Source organism: Cibotium barometz, chromosome 34 (genome assembly GCF_041138505.1).
Source record: "Cibotium barometz isolate CiBa-2024 chromosome 34, ASM4113850v1, whole genome shotgun sequence".
Lineage (NCBI taxonomy): Eukaryota > Viridiplantae > Streptophyta > Polypodiopsida > Cyatheales > Cibotiaceae > Cibotium > Cibotium barometz.
This window is the reverse complement of record NC_141079.1, coordinates 34,453,604-34,474,494: the sequence shown is the minus strand read 5'-3', so window position 1 is coordinate 34,474,494 and position 20,891 is coordinate 34,453,604. Positions and strand designations below refer to the sequence as shown.

General features: G+C 45.4%; 1 protein-coding gene across 6 annotated transcripts in view; it reads left to right on the top strand.

Annotated features, from left to right (window-relative positions):
- The window catches only part of LOC147618954 (uncharacterized), a 36,505-nt gene extending 15,881 nt beyond the window's left edge, over positions 1 to 20,624 (top strand). For 2 of the 6 annotated variants that reach the window (XM_086774156.1, XM_086774157.1), the window contains exons 4-5: positions 12,525 to 12,659; positions 19,411 to 19,667. In XM_086774156.1, the coding sequence (XP_086630282.1) occupies positions 12,525 to 12,659; positions 19,411 to 19,495 (220 nt within the window). In that variant the 3' untranslated portion in view covers positions 19,496 to 19,667. Of the gene's footprint in view, positions 1 to 12,524; positions 12,664 to 19,410; positions 19,668 to 20,188 lie in introns of those variants that run through there. The other 4 variants (XM_086774159.1, XM_086774162.1, XM_086774158.1 and 1 more) reach the window with 3 other exon arrangements.
- The last annotated feature ends 267 nt before the right edge of the window (positions 20,625 to 20,891 follow it).

The window sequence follows — 20,891 nt, the reverse complement described above, 5'->3', positions numbered from 1 at the left end:
GCCCGAACGATAAGCTGGTTGCAATCCGCAGCGAAACTTCGTCTTTCTTTCATCCTCAGTGATTTGCATAAAAGGAGTTACCTCAAGCAACACTTTCCAAAACTTGTTGACATACTGTTGCACACTTTCATTATCTCTTTGCTCAAGTCTATCCCTCTTTTGGGTGAGAGTTTGCTCCGCATTTGGTGGCAAGAATTGAGCATAAAATCTGTCCTTAAACTCTTTCCAGGTGCAAATGGAGTCTTTGGTGATCTTTTCAGTGATCCACCAATGAGCAGCGGTCCCCTTCAAAAACATGCTAGCATGGCGTACTTTAGACTTCTCAGTGAAGTCCTCATCGCTAAAAGCAATGTCAAACTGTGTCACAAATGCTAACACTTTGGAAGCATCATGCTCTCCATGAAAAACATCAAACTTAACGGACTTGTCACCTGCTTTAAATTCCTTGAGCTTTCTTGCATGAGCTTTCTTGCATGAGGCTCATGGTCCTCTCTTTTTCTTTTCCCTTTATCCAACGGGGCAGCCCTATCTGCATGGGCTCCATGGGCCATCATGGAAGTTTCATGAAGCACGGTGGCATGTGCTCCACGAACTTGAGAATCAGATGCATGTGACTTTCCTGCATAAGGCAACGTCTCTCCATGAGACAACTCAGTAGGCAAAGCTCTTCTGGTGGCAGACCTGTCACCCCTACCATGGGATACATGTCTTGAATGCATGTGACCATCATGCCCTCCATGAGCACTAGCATACATATACCTGTCAGGCTTGGTGCCTTGTGGAGAAGATGCATGACGAGAGGTGACTGTCACCTCTCCCCTTTGTATAAATGACCTCAACCTTTGAGATGCAGGATCTCCATGCTTCAAGCGAGGTGGATTTTTGAATTTCAGCTCTCCATCTTCCCTCTCTTTGATGTCACCTTTGCGGAGGAGGTAAGAAAGTGCCAACTCCCTTGGCTTCTTGCCCACTTCTCGTGCCATGGATTCAAAAGTCACATCTACCATTGCATCGGCTTTTCTTGCTTCAATGGCACTTTGCACATGGGGATCTTCATGCAAAAATTTCAGTTCTTGCTCTTGTGCCTGCAAAAGCTTTCTCATATGCTCCATTTCAGCCCTCATTGCATCAGGCTCTTCTTCTTGCATGACTGTCTTTTCTCGAGACAGTTGTCCCTTTGAATCACTATCATCTACCCTTTCAAGGGGCTTGTGCCTTCCTTGTAAAGCATCAAAACCACGCGAGGCACTTGATGGACCCCTCGAATTGGGCACTTCTAAAGGGTTGCCTTGGCTGTCCATTGTGTTAAGTGTGCTAGAAGCGGGGTGTCCAATACACAAGTTCGTTTCCCCACTAAGAAGAGGGAAATAACCGTGCTCTGATACCAATGAAACCGATCCCGTCAAGTGGGAATAGACTCCGTTGGACACCCACACGCGTAATAGCACAACTTAATTATCACAATTTGAATGGACAACTTAATAACAACTGAAAATTAAAATGAAATGAAATGTTTGATAGATGGACACTAGCACTGGGGCCGGAACGGGCCGACCCCCCCCCCTCAATATATGATATATTATTGGGAGTATTTAACAAATACAATGCTCCATGGGTCACCATTTGGCCACCCGAATGGTTCATTCTTGCTTTCACACTATGTATATATTGGATTGGTGTTCATGGCTTATGGAATGTGCCTATGCATGTGATTGACACGTGTCATGCTATATAGTTGGATATGATATTCCGTTGGGACTTGATGTTATCATGCCCGGAATATCTGGAGGACTTGGCTTTCCGTTGGGACTTGTGTCTTTGTGTACATGCCCGGAAACGCCTGGAGGATTGGCTTTCCACTGGGTCTGGTATCGCATATACTTGCCTGGAAACGCCTGGTCTTATATGATTTCATGAACGGAAATTGCTCATGCCAATGCTGCATTGCATAGCATCTTTATGTGCTTGCCTGCAAATGAAATTGCATGTTGTTTTCATGCCTGCATGACCTATGTGTAGTTCCGGGCTAGGGGACGCCCGCTCGTGAACCGTGCGTGTGAAACTGTCTGCTGACATGGTTGTGTGGCATGTGAACAGGTGGTAAGTATTACCCAATCTAGGCTCAAATAGCCCTTAGGACTTAGCCAATATTTATAAGCGAGTGCGTTCCCACTTCATTAAAGTTTGGGTGCCCAAAAGTCACTTATAAATTATGACCGCTTCCAAGTTCACACTCACTGAAGTCCCGAGGCGGACAAGACCCAATGTCCAGGACCTGATCCTCCCTTTTTACTCATAAATGGGCATCTCCCCATGTCCCCTCACCTGATTGGACCCCAATTCACTTACTTATTAAGAGAAAATTCGTGTTTTCTCTTCATGAGGATTTTTGGAGGCTGAAAACTCTGTTTTTCCAACATTTCTCTCCATTTTCAAGCTCTCCATAGCCATACCCAACTTGCTAGGGTGTTTTCCAAGCTTCCAAGAGTGTTTCCAAGTACTAATCACTCTCCTACTCACTCCCAATGACTGAAATTCAGCAAAACAGCTCTCATTTTTGCTGTAATTTCTGGTCTTTTTGCTGAAAACCCTAATTTCAGCCTTCCTTTCTCAAGTTGAACCATAGGGGAAGCTTTCCCAGGGTTCCCTTCATCCTCTTGAAGACTTTTGTTGCGAAGGATTGCGGCAAATCGAAGATATCAATACTTCTAAAGCTTCCAACGCGAAGGCTTCCGCTTGCAACAACTTCTATGAAGACTGGTAAGCTAATTGGACAATGTGTTGTCATTACTTATTCAGTAGAAGGGCAGGACTCCTTGTTTAGCCGCCCTGTGTAGTATTTCTCTTGTTCTATGTGCTCTTGAAGATGTTGCTACCTTGCTTGGTAGAACATAGAGCCAATGGTAGAGAATATGGGCACTGAAGTCGGGCCGGGCATCAAGGCAGCTCCTTGGTGATCTACATCGACATACCATTGCAAGTGTCCTTCAAATCTTAGTGTATTTAAGTGTATTGATTAGCATTGTGTTCAACCAAGTTACAGGTTCAATGAACCAGATGATGTCCATGTACAATTGAGATAAATACAATACCAAACAAGAGACTCGAAGTAGACGTTCGAAGGAGTGCGACCCACTTGAGTGGTCAAGTCTCTACGGTCCTGTGCCTTCACTGGAATCCGCGGAGAGCGCCCCACTGGTATTCGAGGACCACGCACAAACAGGCGCTCCCGTACTAACGCCTGGCTCTCCCGATCTCGGCACCCATGGACCGTGGTTCTCCAAAAGCTTGGATTGCCCGACACTGAACGGGTGTTAGCGGTAGAGAGATTCCTTTATCAGATTTACAACAAAATCCTTTACTCAAATCTGAATCCACTTACCTGTAGCTCGCTAATGGAAGACAAATACCCGAGGCGTCTGTGTGTAGCTACTAGAGATGGACACCAGGGCGCAGCAGTCTATCGAGGAGGAGGAGGAGCAGCTGCCTGTGTAGAAGGTGTAGCCACCTGAAGAGGGGAGCACAGCCCCACGCAGCCGCCTATAGAAGAGGGCGCAGCCGCCTGTTGTGGAGGAGATGCAGTCGCCTGTAAAGGAGGAGGAGGAGGCGCCGCCTGCAAAAGACACAGCCACCTGCTGAAGAGGAAGCACAACCTGCTGGAGAGCATGCGCAGCCGCTTGCAAGGGAGGAAGAGGAGGCGTAGGCGCGAGCTGGTAGAGCACAGCCGCTTGAGGGTGCAGAAGCCGCTTGCTGAAGAGGATGCAGCCGCCTGTAAAGGAGGAGGCGCAGCCTGCTGGATAGAGGGAGCAACCGCTATGGAGAGTGCGCAGCCTGCTGGGAGAGCGCACAACCGTCTATAGAGCTTGAAGGATGGTCGCCTGCAAAATCTCCTCTAGGATGATAGGATGGTCGCCTCTTTGTAGGTGTTGGAGAGGAAGCACACGACCCACAACTGGCCGGCTCCCCTAGCTTGCATGGGGGCGGCCAGTTTCAAGGTGTGGTGTGGGTAGGTGGCCATGCAGCCTCCCCCACACATAAAGGGTTAAGTGTGGGGTTTCCCTCCCCACCTTGGCCCATACGTGGGTGCCCACTTTTAAATGAATGTGAACTTACAACCTTATAAAATTAGAGGTTAGAAAGAAAGCTATTAAACAAACAAGTGCAATACACTTACCACCTGTTCACACGCAACAAAACTCGTCAGAAGACAGAGCAAACTTCACGACTCACTGGTAGGCGTCCCCGCTCAGTAAGTGGCACGTCAAACAGGCAAACACAAGAATACAAGTCATGCGAAAACAGTTCCAAACATGCAAAACATGAATGCATGTGCAAATAGTATCATGGATATCTCCCGTTCATGGAACAAGTACAAAACATCTGTCGGGCACAAAAATGCCATGACAGAAAACATAAATCCCGGTCTTCCTATGGAGTGATAGTCCCATAGGTAAGACACAGATCCAGGCACGAGCCTCCCTATGGAGTGACAGTCCCGTAGGCAAGACACGGCACAAATACTGGCTCTTCCATGGCGTGACAATCCCATGGATAGAACACACTCCAGGTCATACACGGGTGGCACTAGTCTGGCTCCCGTTCATGTTATGCAAAATACTGGCCCCTTCACATGAGACACCGGCCTGGCCTCAAGTGAACGAGACACAAATCTGGAGATGGACCAAATGGTCGGCCAATTGGTGACGCATGCACTGAGCTTGATCGTGGTAACGCACAATAGGGTCTTTATACCTTTATGTGGTGAGAATCTTTAGCATCAACTTTAGAGAGTAGAGAGAGAGAAGAGAACGAGAATATAGAAGATGACACAGTATTGGGTCCCAATACCCATTGAAGCGCCCCCCCCCCCTCCCGCGCGCGCCCGCCTGCCCCCCCTACAAGCAGGAGTATTTGCTTATATTATTCTTTGGAGAATGCTGTACAATGCTGAGTACAAGTGATATGAATGCCCTACGCAAGGACGAGGAATACCGTACGCCGGCTGAGTATCCACCTAGTCCGAGGCTTTGTTGAAGACTCTCCTTGGCCCTGTCCAAAAGAAGGACAAGTCTGCATGCCTTTGTGTAGACTACAGGTCATTGAATAAACTCACCATTAAGAATAACTTTCCTATGCCAAGGATTGAGTACATTTTGGAGTGTTCAGATGGTGCAAAATTTTTCACTAAGATCGACCTCAAGAGTGGTTACCATCAAGTCTGCATTTTTTAAGCTGACATGCCAAAAACAGCTTTTCGGATAGAGCGTGGTCACTACGAGTTCGAGGTCATGCCTTTTGGGCTTACCAATGCACCCGCGACTTTCAATAAAATGATGTCCATGATTTTCGCATTCCTCATTGCGAAGTGTGTCTTCATCTTTCTTGATGACATACTTGTATTTTCAGCCACTGCGAAGCAGCATGAGAAAGTGTGGAAAAAGTCTTGCAACTTTTGCGAGATAATGGGCTCTACATAAACGCCAAAAAGTCTATCTTCGGCGTTAAAGAGGTTCAATACTTGGGCTATATCATCGGTTCCGATGGGATTCGATTGGATTGGGACATCCCTTAGACCGCCCAAGAGATCCGTTCTTTTGTAGGTCTTTGTCAAGCCTACAGTACCCATGTTCACTAGTTTTCCAACCTTGCAGCACCTCTCACCGACTTGCTCAAGGGGGTGAAGACTCCTAGACAAAAAGTCTCAGTCACAGGCAAGGTGCTTGATACATTCAGTGCACTCCAGAAAGCTGCCTTAGAAGCGCCTGTTTTGAAGTTAGCATCATGGGATGAACCTTTTGAGGTCATTACCGATGCAAGCAATGTAGCCATAGGTGTAGTTCTCCAGCATGACAATAGACCCGTGGCTTACTGCAGTAGAAAGTTGGATGTCACTGAAAAGAATTATTCGGATTATAACAAAAAGCTTTTGGGTGTGATCACAACGCTCAAACATTGGAAGCCTTTCCTTTATGGATAGGTCTTCACAGTGAAAATAGACCACCAAGCACTTAAGTGACTTCAAACCATGCCAAGTGCCCGTTGGAGTGATCGGCAAGCCAGATGGAGTCAGATCTTCCAACAGTTTGGAGAAATGATCGAGTACATCCCTGGTAAGCACAACTCAGTTGTAGACGCTCTTAGTCGAAAGGCCAGCATCTAGGTAGTGCAGGAGTCTATCATTCTCGAAATCACGGGGAAGGACTTAGATAGCATGAAAGACTAGTATGTCGACTCCCCTGAGTTCGGTACCCAATACAATTTGGCTCTCACTTTTGAGCCTGGCCATTATTCTTTAAGAACGGTTGGTTGTTCTTCAAGAACCGCCTTTGTCATTCGGGAAAAGCGATCAACTCTTCTTCATGATGCCCATGACTCCTTAGTTGGAGGACATAGAGGTATCAACAGTATGCTCGAGAAATTAGAACGGTCCTTTTATTGGCCAAAAATGAGGCGTGATGTATATTCACATGTTTAAGCCTGTAAGATTTGTCAAAAAGTTAAGGTTCCACATACAAAGAAGGTTGGGTTACTTCAACCTTTGCCTATCCTCGATGGACCTTTCATCGATATATCTATGGACTTTATAGGGCCTCTACCAGTATCCAATGGATCCCGTAACACTCAGTGTTTACTATTGTGGATTGCTTCAGTGAATTCTGCATGCTTATCCCATGCAAGCATACGGCCACAGCTGAGGGCGTAGTCCGTCTTTTTCTCAAACATTGGTACCCCATTTGTGGTTTGCCTAGCACCATTACATCAGACAGAGATTCCAAGTTTACCTCGTATTTTTGGAGGGACAAGATGGCTCATCATCATCAATGCAACATTGTACAGTATTAGCATCTTTTAGGAATATTCATTTGCAGCATTCATACATAGCCTAGAATAGTCCCAATCAGCCCCTACCTCAGCCTTAGATTTGCAGCCTTCCCTCATTCCATTGGGAAGAGTGCATAGGCTCGAGATTGGTCAAACGGCTACACGGGAACACGCCAGGTTAATCTTTGGGCAATGGTCACATTTTTGACACTTTTTCTCTGGCCGTTTGGGGGGGGGGTGTGCTTTTCATGGGCCTTTAGCCTTGGCCCATAGGCCTTGAGGCTTTGGGTCTTGGCCTCTCTCTTGCCTCCCTCCCTATAAGAAGACACTCTCTCTCTCTCTCTCTCTCTCTCTCTCTCTCTCTCAAGCGGCAAGCCTCAAGGGCCAAGGTCTCAACTTTCAAATTTCAAGCTCTCACACAAGCAAGCTCTAGCCTCTCAAGACTCACACTCTCTTCCTCACACACACTCTCTCAAGCTTTACATACATTGTCCCCCTCCCCCCCCCTCCCCCCACACACACACACACACACACACACACACAACTACCCACCCTCACACTCAAGTTCTCCCTCAACTTTTCAAGGCTCAAGCCTCGCTCACACTCTCTCTCTCTCTCTCTCAAGCTATCAAGTGACAAGGAGGCTATGGGGATCATTTATTCATGGCATCCTCCTCACGTGGCAGCGGCACTTCAAGTTCCAACTTCCCGTAGAAGCCGAAGGATAACAAGGACATGGTGGGATGAGGTCAATCACACCCCATCCCCTCATGGAGGCGGTGCACGGCCATGGACATGCAAGATTTACCTGTATAGGCGAGTGGGTGGCACCGACAAACTAACTTTTAAGTGCCGTTCCTACCCCCGTCCCGGTTCCCTACATATGGTCCTCCGTCCCGTTCTCGTCCTCGTTCCCCATCCCTTGTGACTATGCATTTCAAGCTTTCATAGTTTGTACGGACCTCAAAGTAGCGCCATATAAATAATGTTGCGACTTTTTAAGAGCATGAACTACTGCAAGTAACTCTAGCTTATAGGTTGAGTAGTTAGGCCAGGCATGATTAAGCATTTTGCTTTCAAATGCATATGGGTGTCCCCCTTGCATTAAAACTGCCCCAATGGCTTCCCCACTAGCGTCTGTTTCTATGACAAACGGCTCATTAGGATCCACTATACTCAAGGTAGGTGCAGCTATGTTTGCACCTTGACAAGCCTTACATAACGGGCTATAGAAAAACGGCCTTGACAAGCGAACTTTGGAGTACCTACCAACATGGTTGTAGAAGGTGCCCAACCACTGGTAGCCAGCCGTAGCAAAATAACCTTGAGTGGCCGCTTTGGAGGAGTACATGCCTACACGGTTGTAGAAGGCACCCAACCACCACTGTGTTCCCTAATCGTTGGATATCGAGATAGAGTGAGAGAGGGAGGGGAGTTCATGCATCGACTAAGATAGATCGAAAGAGAGATGTACATATCGGTATATTATACTGTCGTCCCTTCTATGGAAGCTCTTGGTTGCCTCGTAGGATGGTTTACTGCAATTACTTCGAATGGCTACATGTTTTCTTTGTGTGTAGGCTACACACACACACACACACACGCACGCACGCACGCACGCACGCACGCAGTCTGTAATCTCTGTTGTTCAGAATTCAAAGAAAGAAGAATGATGAGATTTTGAACCATTCAACCATGAAAATCTTCTCTCATTTTTGGAGCAAGGTCGGGAGTAATTCGATAGAGAAGGCCTATTCAAACGCGACTTTGATACCAATGTTGCGTAGCTCATAGGAAGCCACCATAGCTACCAAGATGAGAGAGGAGAGGAGGAATCTTGTTCACCACCCAGCCTTAGAGGAGTATGCTTAAGCATCCACACTGCTAAGCTTATGTAGTGGCATGCTTGCCTACACCTGTCCGGCCCTGCCCGTGGTTCTCTTACTCGGGCATCTCACTCCCGAACCTCCGACACTCTCGTCGATCGCACTCCGGCGATCAGGCTCCATGTCTAGTCGAGCCCTACGTACCCGATTACAAACTACGTGTCCCCAAGAGGGCACAAACAGAATATATAACACCCAATGGCCTTGCATGGATGTGCTTTTCATGCGGGAAAGCATGTTTGGCTTGTTTACCAAGCTGACATGCTTACCATCAACCTTAAACCTAGGCAAATCTCTAGTAATATTTTGGTCCTGCATAGACTTCAGTTGTTGTTATTCACATGACCAACGCTCTTGTGCTATATATCAATATCTGTAATGATACCTATCCCATGCATAAACATGTCTGTCTTCACCTCTGGCATGTTAACACCCAAAGTAAATATCCTATCATTTTTGTTACCCTTTGCAATCAAGTGGCATTGATTTTTTAAATCCTCCGCAAAGCACCTTTGAGGATTGAACCTCACTTGTAGACCTTGCTCAACTATCTGTCCAACATAAGCTAGGTTTTTCATATTATTAGGAACATGAAGTACATATGCAGGTCCTTCATTTTACCATCCTGCATGGATAATGGCACTTTACCAACATGCACAGTGGGATGCGGCGTATCATCACCTAGTTTTTTAATTTTTTGTATATCGCTTAACCACCCACCATGACTGGTCATGTGGTTAGAGGCGCGAGAATCCACATACCAAATATCTCTTGATCTTTTGTCGTGGAATTGAGCATGTGCTGCATCACAAACAATAGCTCACTTTAAATATCACCATGTTTACTTGATGAGTGCCTTGCTGTAACTTTTCACTTATGATATTATTCTGCTTTTATAGCAATCCTTTGTAATGTCCCATGGTTTTCCATAGTAATAGCACTCTATGTTATTTGTATTTTGATTTCTTTGCTAACCACCCTGGCCTCTCTGGCTCCCCCCTGTCTCTAGAGTGGCCTTGTTCAACTGTATGAGAGTGATTGTCTTGTTGTGGTTGCCTTTGGTTTTGATTTCCAAATCGACCACCACCACGTCCTCTAGATGACGATCTGCCTCTACCTCTACCCGTATTTGAGTAGAAGTTCAGCTCATGTGAGTTTTCGAAGGATAAACCTCTCCCAATATTGATCTCCTCACGGATGAGGAGAGCAATCCATTCCTAAAAATCAGGAAAGTTATCTCGAGCTCCAATGGAGGTTTGAAACTGGCTGTATTCCTTGTCAAGACCATTCAAGGTCTCCGATACTATATCATCGTCATCTACTGGTAATCCAGTAGAAGCAAGGGCGTTTGGAAGGCTGCAAGTCCTTTAACCTTCATCGAGTAATCACTTATACTAAGCTTTCCTCTGGGTGTAGCTCTTGCTTTAGTTGCATCTTTCGAGCTCGCGTGTTTGTAGTGTACATCTTTACCAAGGTTGTTGGATACTCGGACTATCACGTGTGTGAAAAAGCTTTTGTATGTGTGAACACTCACATACGTAAGTGTGTAAGAGTGTGTGAACATAGCCATTTATGTGTATGTGATTTGCAGCGATGTCATCGGCCCTTGCCATGTGTCATTGCCCAAGTGTGTGCTGTGTCATGTGTTAATAGATAAGGCTCTAAAGCCTACTCTCTCTACTACATACACGCACCATGGATTTGTTTGAGCCTCCATAGCAGTTGGCTCTGCGAACTCTAAACTTTCCATGGTATCAGAGAAACACCCTCACCTTGCTGTCCACCGCTTGCCCAGAGCTGTTCGCCGCCGCCCCAGAGCCGTTTGTTGCCATTTCTGGGCGGCGTTAGTGAAGTCCTTGATGCGGGAAGGACTATGGGAGAATGTTTCTAGCGATGAGAGTGCTTCTCAGGCTATGAGACTGGGGTTTTAAACTCGAAGGCATTGCAATCAACATGAAATCGACATCAGACTTGCAGATTCACTCATGCATCATGTTGACTTTAAAAGACCGGAGTTTTAAACTTGAAGACATTGCAATCAATGTGAAATTGGCATCCTCGGCCTTAGACTTGCAGATTCACTCATGCATCATGTCGACTTTAAAACAACGGCCAACCAAATTTGGAGCAAGTTAGAAGGTATCTTTGAAAACAAAATCACTAATTCCAAAGTATTTTTGAAGCTTAAATTTTATGATCTTTAGATGGAGAAAGTGACAAACTATGATCATCTTGCTGAGTTCAACTCATTAGCTGAACAACTCACTAGCTTGAAGAGTGAGCTTGCTGATGGAGATAAAATGGTTGTTCTTACAAAAAGAATGTAAAATGTTACTCGATTCCAACCATCCCTCAAAGTACTACGCCTAGCTTCAATGATATTTAAGGATATGGTAGCACTGCTTATCGAAAAAGATCGAAGAATCAAAGATGTGAGGAGAAGCCATTGGTGCACGTGTCTTTGGTGGGAACCCCGGCTTAGGTGCTAATGGGGTTGTTATTGTGATCGTTGATGGTTAGGAGATAGTCACGGGTTCGAGCATTAGCTGCGGCACAAGGTGTTAGCTCCACGTCCTCCTGGCGGGGGTGTGGGAACCCCTGGCCGAACGGTATGGATTCATTATTAGTGGGTGGTGGTCGGTTGGCCACGTAAGAGGGCGGTGACTGTGTCTATGCCGCGTAAGCCCCCACAGTGCATACACGCCTACCACACCACCTGTAGCATATGGACATAGTTATCACAAGCTAAGATATCCAATGCTTGTGAGTATCCACACCCTCTACACTTAGTACATCCTCCATCCAAGTATATCCTCCATCCAAAGTCTGCCTAGATCGCCATCTAAGCTCTACTTGAGAGTGCATTGGTGGACAGCACCATCACATTGTACCTATCTCATAATTTTAAATTCTTTCCTTTCTCTATCTATTCCATTGTCTATTGCACTATGTTTTGCTATCTATCTTTCCGCTGTGCTATATTCTTATAATAAGTGTGGAAACTATCACCTAGGTGGGTTATCAATGTCCGCAGCTCTAGTTGAGCTCGATATCTTAACAATACATGCATACAACTTGAAATCAAACCAAAGAAAAAGCCTATGGGAGCAAAAAACTAGACATGACACTATATACGTGGCTGTGGGTTTTGAAAACAAAAGTGGGAGTAGTTGCCTGGAAGGGGGGGGGGGGGGGGGGAGTTGGGTGCTGCAGAGGGAAGTTAGTGCAGAAATTGTGCGTCTAGTGGTTGGGGTTTGTTATCTTGCTGAAAAGGCTAAATGCAAATCGGTATGATGAAGCTAGGCCCCAAGAGACCTTCGATATGGGAACTGTTGTTATATGTAACTAGAAAGTAGGACTTAGTGTGGGATTCTCTTAGCTTAAGGATGCCCTCAGGTGCAAATCCTTGCTTCTTCTGACTGTAGGTTCCTTTTTAATGTTTGGGCCCAGGATCAGACCTTCAAGCTGAACCGATAGATTAGGAGGGCTTTCGTGGTATGGGATGCTTGGCAATGGGATAGTTTGGGTTTTTGTCCAGCTTGAGGACTGGGGGTGCTACGTCATTGGAGCTATGGCTGTCTGTTTGTTATTGTCCTTGGTGGTTGAAAGGATAGGTCAGAGGAGCAGGAGGCTGTACTCACAGTCCTGGGAGGGAAGGGACAGTTTTAAGCTATTAAGATTCAATAATGGGTGATTTTCTTTGTTGTTTGTATGTTTGGAGAGAGATGTGACCAGTTTACTGTTTATTAGTCATCGGTTAGTGGTCATTGTGTTATTTTGTACTGAGATGTTGAATGTTTTTGTTTGAGATTTTAGGTATCATGATACCAGCCCGAAGACAGGAGAAGTGTTGCCTCCACCCCCAGGGGGTGTTGGCGTGGACAAGACATTGCGCCCGAATCACATTCTCCGCGGTCAGATTATTGAGTATAAAGAGAAGCTTGCAAAGATGTAGGTTTGTATTCATGCTTCTACATTCGTGGTGGCTCGCATCCAAACATACTTTCTTATTCACACAAACAACAACTTGTGATATCTGTTCCTTTCTCCTTTTCTGCTTTGCCTTCTCCTTCAGAAAAGAAAGCTTAGAAAGATACCAGTGTCTGAATAACTCTTACTCTGCCGAGTCGTCTGTGATAGGTCTGCTTTGTTTAGCTATCATGTTGTTTATGCTTTTGTCAACTGGGACATTTATTCTGAAATGGTCTGTTTTAACTCTTTGGGGGGGAGTTGATGCTTGTTTCACTGACAAGCTTATCAGCATTTATTGGTGTTTGGGTCACTCATTTCTTTTCTGGTCCTCCCTGATCTCATATTGTACCGTGTACGGAAATCCTTCTCCACAATATGTAGTGCAAAAATCTTGTATGGCATCCAAATGTCTCTGAAGCCCCTCGGTTGAATGTGAAAGGAGGACGATGTCATCTCCATTAAGTAGTAGGGGGATCAATATGCCTGTGAGTGTGAGACCAGCTCCACCTAATTCGGCAATGAAGCTTGAGATCTCATCAATGTAGAGTGGGTGGTAAGACGGCAGCCCTGTTTCACCCCAATAGTACTGGAAACCTCCTGGGATATACCTGCGATGTACCTCTTGGTGCTCTCACTTGTCCGGTGACGGACTCTTAGACGGAGTCGATGCTGCAAACCATGTCAGATAGGACTGCTATCTTCTGTAGACTCTGTAGGAGGCAGGCTCGAGGTACAGTATCAAAAGCTTTGTGGAAATACACAAAGCAGCACTTTCCTATAAACTAGGAGCCAAATATAGCGCATCTCATAAAAGCTAATAATCCCTCACTTAAGCTTAACCCCTAGGCTATGGTTAACATAACCTTAAGGTCTTAACCATGATTAGTCTTCGGACGTAACATGCGGTCTCTTGGGACGGTTAAGCAAGGCTATTTGCTCTCACTGACACTTTTTGGGCTATATATTGATGAGATTGCATCCTTTGTGGATAGCTTGCAGATAGAACATCACCTTTGGCTCCAACAGTGGTGCCCATGTTGTTATATGCCGATAACTTTGTCCTCGTTTCAGGTTCTGAAGAGGGACTGCAAAAACATCTAGATGCTCTGGAATCATTCTGTTGTGAGAGGGACCTTACGGTCAATTTGGGCAAAACAAAAATGATGGTATTTACTACCAACTGCCCGACCACCACCTTACGGCTCTCCCTCCTATTCAGAGGGGCGCGACAAGATATGTATACCTTGGAGTCACATTTACAGGCTCTGGGGGTTTTTTGACACCTTAGTTCGCCCAGCAGCTATTTATGGAGCAGCCATTTGGGGGGACCAAGATCGGGGGAGTTTGTGTGGAGGAGTATTGAGAGGCTTTAGCTGTTGATGCTGTCACGCTGCCTCACGCATGACAAGGAGTAAGTTGTCAGTGTCCAATGACATAATACATGCGAGTTTGGGGTAGCCCCACTGGTTCGAGATGCTTTCTTCCAGACCATTACTTACATTCAGCATGTATACTCCCTGGACAAAGACCGTCTCCTCGGCCAGCACTAGAGTCTTCTATGAAGCGCTATCATGAGGGTTGAGAGATAGGCCAGACTGTCCTCCATCTTGTGGAGAAGTCGTCCCCACACCTCGACTTCGTGCAAGGGGACAAGATAAGGATGAAATGTGAGTTCTACATAGAGCATTTTTTGAGACTCATGGGGGATGGATTCTTTGATATCCCGAGGCACAAGCAGATCCTGCATTGCGATTGGTCAGCTCAGACTGCCTCCGAGTAGAGATTGGGATAGCGGAGAACATCCCATGAGAGGAGCGGATATGCAAAGTATGCACTATAGGGGAGGAGGCGGCCCACTGTATGTTTAGATGCCCAATGTATATGAGATATTGGGGAGAGATCATCAGGAGGGGATCGGGGCATGGATGATGCAGTATGAGGACCATAGATGTCTCAGGATGTACCTGATAGAGCTTAGACAACATAGGGACGGAGTATTGAGAAGATATGTAGAGAGACAAGGACAACCCATACCATACGTTGCCCAAAGATCCACCAGTGATTTCTTCACGGCACAAGCATCCACATCAGCAGATCTCTCTCTCTCTCTCTCTGTGTGTGTGTGTGTGTGTGTGTGTGTGTGTGTGTGTGTGTGTGTGTGTGAGAGAGAGAGAGAGAGAGAGACCCTGCGTGGTCCATCAGCCTCGATTCCATCGTTTGCTGCTCCCGTGAGCACTTGGTTCCCTCGCAGCTTCAATTCATCGCCGAAATTGCACAGCAGATTGCTTCGCCATTATCCCAATCGCCGAGTTCTGCATTTTGGTCGCCGAATTTTGCTTCTGGAGTGCCCGTCCCTGCTCGTGGGTCCACTGCGACTGTTTGCTGGTGCCTCTGCAGCGCCCTCGATTCTCTGTCCAGCCACTGGATTCTCTGTGTTCTCTGTCCTGATCTCGCCTTTCTGCACCGACTTTACCTAGTAGCTTCTCCATCGAATTTCGCTTGATCCTAGCTCTTCCTCGCTGTTCATTCCGTGACGCTTCCTAGCCTCGACATCCCCTTTCCTTCCTGTGTATAGCTTCAGCATCGTTTAAATCTATCGTTGCTAATCTATACTCCCTCTTCCATCTCTGTTTTATATCCTTCATTGCTTTTACAAATTTTTGTATACAGCTTTCTTCTAGGTGTCTATTATCTCATCATGGCTTCTCCTACAAAATATTATGCTCATAAAAAACAAAAGCAGGCTGTGGGTCAAGATGACCCTGTGCATGAGACGCCCGAGGCTGGGCTGATCTATGAGGTAATGCATGAAGGATTTCAGGATACACGCAAGAATTGGAAAGATCCTGTTCCTATGGTGGGGCTTGCAGTGGATGTGGATGAAATCATAGATCCCATTCGAGAATATGCGAAGCATGCTGTGATTATCTTTTTTCCAGGCAGGATGCTGTTGCTGCTGATGTCGGGAATTGGTTAACACGGACATTGGGTGGTTGTTTTGTTCGCAAAGTCCACTATGTGGCAAGAGGTTTCTTTGAGGTCATTATGGTGGATGAGCACCATAAGCAAACGCTTTTAGAGCACTCCCCTCTCTTCTATGGACAACAGATGGTTCATGTATTGCCATGGTCCCCCACCAGAGACTATCAGACTTTGATTAAGCATCGCTGTCCTGTTTGGGTAGAAGTGGTGGACTTCCTCCAATGTTTGGCCTCCTTGTTACCTAAAATTACAGCATCTCTAGGAAAGGTTGTATGCCCTCCTAGACCAAATGGCAACTCAAATCGATTCTGTATTTTATGGGACACAGATCAGCCCACTCTGGAATCTTATGCTGTTACCATAAATAATGTTTCCATGGGGAGTGCATTTTTCAGACTCAAATGGGGGCTTTTTGCAAGCGCATGCTTTGAGTGCAAAAAGTTTGGACATATGGCATCTCAATGCCCTCTGGTCCTCCATAAGATGTCGCCTGATGCCTTGCCCATCCCAATGCAAAATAAGGACACTCCTGGTCCTTCAGGGGTTAAAAACAAAAGTCTAAAGACTCCTGTTATGCCTCAAGAAAAAGGCAAAGTGCCAGTCTCTTCTAATATGAATGTAGCTGTGGCTAATCCCTCTACTTCTTCACCAAAAGGAAAAGAAAAGACACTTCAAGAAACATCTCAGCCACCACACAGGACAATTATCCCCAGGCGTCCTTTGCCGTCTAGAACTTGGAATGGAGCCTCCTCCAGTGGGCATACCCCAGAAGAAAATTCTGGAATTGGCATCACTTGGGCTACTGTAACTGCAGGTCGTACTCTATTTCTCGAAGAAGAGGCTGCTAGCTTGCTAGCCACCCGTCTCATAGATATTCCTCCTCCTGATCGGGGTGCAGACCCTGTGGAGGAAATGCAAGCTTGAGCTACTTTTTTTGTTCATACTGTACATACACTATAAATATGATGTCATATATCACAGTTTTGACTCTCAATGTACAGGGTTTGTGTGACCCTAAAAAGTGGAAGATGGTTTGGGCATATTCGAAGCGTATGCAACCAGATATCGTTGCTCTTCAGGAACACAATCAACATCACTACGCTAGACAGCAAGGCCATTATGCTGGTTATGATATTTTTTATGCAGGCCACCATGCCTTTTCGGGTGTACTTTTTCTTGTGAAACATCATTTGCAGCCAGTCATCAGGTGCATATTCTTGCCCACAGAGGTAAACTGATGCTTCAATTTCTGGAAGGCACTCAGCCTTGGACAGCGATGATCCGTCATTTGTTACTTCATCTGACGACTTCGGCTTTTGGCCATTGGCAACCTACTCATTGGGATTTTATTCTTGGTTACATTACTGGCAAAATTAAGGGATGTCCTCTCATTTCTGGCTTACTTGCTGATTGGAAGCTTGTCCTTTCAAATTTAAAATGGAATGGTCGTGGCTCCTTACAAGGCAACTCTCTCCGCGCTGAGAGCATCCACTGGTCCAAAGCATTTTCAGTTCCCCTAGCGGTGCAAGAACCTCGGCGTTCATATTTTCTCCACTCAAAAGGTGTTACCTCTGTGGGAGATGTCATCCATCCTGATGGCTCCCCTCTTTCTTTTCCACAGGCTGCTACACATTATGGCTTGGGACCTCATTATCGTCGTCTTTGGCGTGATATAATTCAGATGCTTCAACCTTTTTTGCCGATTCCACTGTTGGAAATTCGAGATCGCCTGCAAGATTGGACTATCTCCTCTTTTGATTCTTCATGCCATCCCTTGAGGCTATCTGATATTATAGTCGCTGGTCTGTATAAACATTTGTTGCCATTGCCTTGGGTTTCTGAACGGGCAAATCTCTTTTGGCATATGCATCGGTCATCTTGGTGGTGGAAACGACGATTGCGATCTCTTTGGTAGTCGAAGCTTCCGCTTCGACAACAGCTCTTTTTGTGGCGCGTTCTTTTGGCTGTTATTCCTTCAGGACAATTTCTGGCACGCAGACATATATCCTCATCTACTTGCCATAGATGCTTTGCTTCCAGGGAGACAGTCATTCATATTTTTTGGAGCTGTCCTTCTTCTCGTCAGTTTTTTCTTCCTCTCATCCAGCTTCTGCGGGCTAGATTTCCAAATATGATATTTGGAAAGTTTTTCTGGCTATTTGGTCTTCATTTTCCCAGACCAGAGTTCTCTCTTTTCTTCTCATGGGTGCGCTACTGGGCTTTATGGACACTATGGAAAGTTCGCAACCATGGAGTTTTCGGTGATGCGGTTTTTTCTGCATTTTCTTTTTTTCGGTACTCCCTGCATCAATCTTTCTTCGATTGCATGCAGGTTGACCAAATAGATAATGATGTATATTTGTCTTATATTGACATCTTCAGTTGATGTACTTTGGGACTATCTACTTTGGATAGTCATCTTGTAAATCTAATATACTTATGATTCCACAAAAAAAAAAAAAAAGTGTGTGCGCGCTCATGGATTGGGCCATTATCCTCATGCATGTTAGAGGAGGGCCTAGGTGGCTGGGTTTGGGACCCCTGTATGCGGCCTAGGCTCCTCTTGGCCCAACATGGTATCAGAGCTGGAGGTCCAGATTGTTGTGCTTGTACGTCTTACTGTCTGGTTGAAAAAAATGTGTTGTTTGTGGGGTCACTGTCCCGTTACCTGAGGTTGCTACTGAAATTTGCTACTCCTATTGATGAGCCTATTGATGAGGGAGGTGTTGGAGGTGGCTATGCTGCTCCTGGTAATGGGGAGGCATGCTCGCCTGTCCATGTGGCAGCGCACGGTGGCGTCGACTCTCCATTGTGTGCGCAACGGCATTTGGCGGGTGGTCTCGTAAGGTATGGTGTTGGATTAATGAACCTGTCCGCTTGGTTGACACGTGGCAGGTCGTGGCAATATCCAATATGCATGGTCGTGGACTCCAGTGGAGTAGAGGAGAGGCAAGGGGCCTTGATCCTTGTACATGTTTTGAGGGTGAGGGCCTTGTTGGTGGCTAGGTGCTGGGTTTTGCACCCCGCCATGTGGCCCACGCTCCTGGCCCAACAATGTCACTATGGTCCTTGGCTCTACCATTATGCAACTTCAATAGGGCTTGTGTGTGTGTGAAATTACCACCATTTGCTGAGATGCATAAGGCATGTCCCCAATATACAATGGAGACATGTCGAGTTCTACCCAAATCAATAGTCCTAGTGGAAGAAGAAAATACCGATTCTATGGTTAAAATTTCACATAACAAATCGGGACAATACATTGAAGGTGATGAGTCTAATGCACTACTACCATTCAATCGCCAACGGTATCATAGTAATGGGAGTCCTAGATGGTGGTGCAGGAGTGAGTAATCACCAAGAAATGTTGGGAGAAGATGGCCAAGCCATGTCTAGATGTCTCAGACATCATTGTCAAGATGGCTGACAGAACTGTCGCCAAACCTATTGGGATGCTACTATGAGATTTAAAGATCAAGGTTCTCAAACATTGAGTTAAACATACCTTCATTGTCATATGAAATGATCTTAGGGTGCCCGTTTATGAGAGAGGCCAAGATGGTACATGACTAGTCTAAGAACCATGTCTAGGCTCCAATTTGATGATTCCATCATTAGGGTTGATCTTGTGATTGGCCGTGAAGGATTTTTTAAAAATGTTCAGATACCACCACTTGTGTGTGAGAGAGAGAGAGAGAGAGAGAGAGAGAGAGAGAGGCTGATGTAGTGATCTCATGCTTGTGCACAGGCAACCAAGAGCAGTATCTTGGAGTAACACAAATAAGGAAGACAATTTTCTAACACCAGGCACACTAGGTGTCTTGTCATTTTAGCAGCAACCATGGTGTGAGTTTGAAAAATTGTGAACGTTGCTTCCACATGAGGGAAGTAGTGACTATCTTGTTTCATTTGATGCGAGATCCTTTTGCAGCCTGTGATTTTTCTTGAATTATGCGCTGAGCTTGAAAGCATTAATCTGATGCAGATGGCCTATTTTTTTTAAAAGTTGGCTTTCCAGTCCAGTGAGATACACCAAGGGCTTTCTGAGCCATGTTTTGATCCTTCGTTTTTCTTTGATGTAACTTGTGTCTGAAAATGTGCCTGGGTGCCAGTGTGTGATGGATTGATACTAGAATGGATTGCGTTTCGTGCATGCTTGTGTTGAACCGAGGAATGGAATCTCTCAGTCACAATTGAATCAACTTCTGGTGTGTAAGGTTTTGAACATGAACTTGATAAGATGTTGAGATAATGATGGGGAAGTAGGGGATGCTTTAAGATCATTGCGTGGAACACATTTGTAGTTCTTCTTGACATTTGGCATGACTTCAAGATCTGCTTTTAATGGTCTGTGTCTAGGAAAATAGATGTATTGATCATTACATACATGAGCTGTTTATAGATAGTTTTGTTGTGCTAGTTCTCTCTCTCTCTCTCTCTCTCTCTCCCTCCACACGCATACCGCTCTCACGTGAACAAATTTGAAGGAGTGGCTTACATCAACTTTGGTCTGTGTTGTGGTGTAGATATGATGTTCTCTTATGCTACAAAGTGCTTGGCCTCCTTGTACCATCCTTGTGGTACTTCTCCCACTTGTAATTGAAGGTCCATCAATTCCCCAGTTTATTTTCTTCAAGTTTTCATTGGTATCGTTGGCTTGCTCTCGAGTATTGCTAAATGGCCTGAAAGTCGTTGGATGGTGTGCCGAAGTCAAAATTGATCTATGAGGGCAAGTAGGAATTCCAAGGCCGTGTAAGCCCTAAATAAAGGTCAACCACAGGAGAAAGCGAAAGAAGAAAAGCTTATGGGACTAGAGATATGAAACATTATGGTTGCTACTTTGGTTTTTTTGAAGGTAACGCGATGGATCCATATTTTTCCTTGATTTTCCATATTTCTCCTTCCATGATTTTCTTAACCTTTGATTAGATATTTTATCTAGCCTTGGTAGTTTGTCCTCAAGCTTGGTTTTGGTTCCCATGTTTTTCAAATGATTTCTAACAACTGCCTTAAGATGAAAATAATTAAACATAATCCAACATATAAAGTATACATTGCATATCGAAATTATTTATGGTAAACATAATCAAAGTTCTGATGCAAACCCTTGGTGGTGCTTTGATACTAAGTTTTGATGTAATCTTGGTATCTTCTTATTACATTCGAGTCATGTTCTTGGATATGGCCGATATGGATTGTTCTACTTTGGTTGTGGATCTTTGTTTGGTT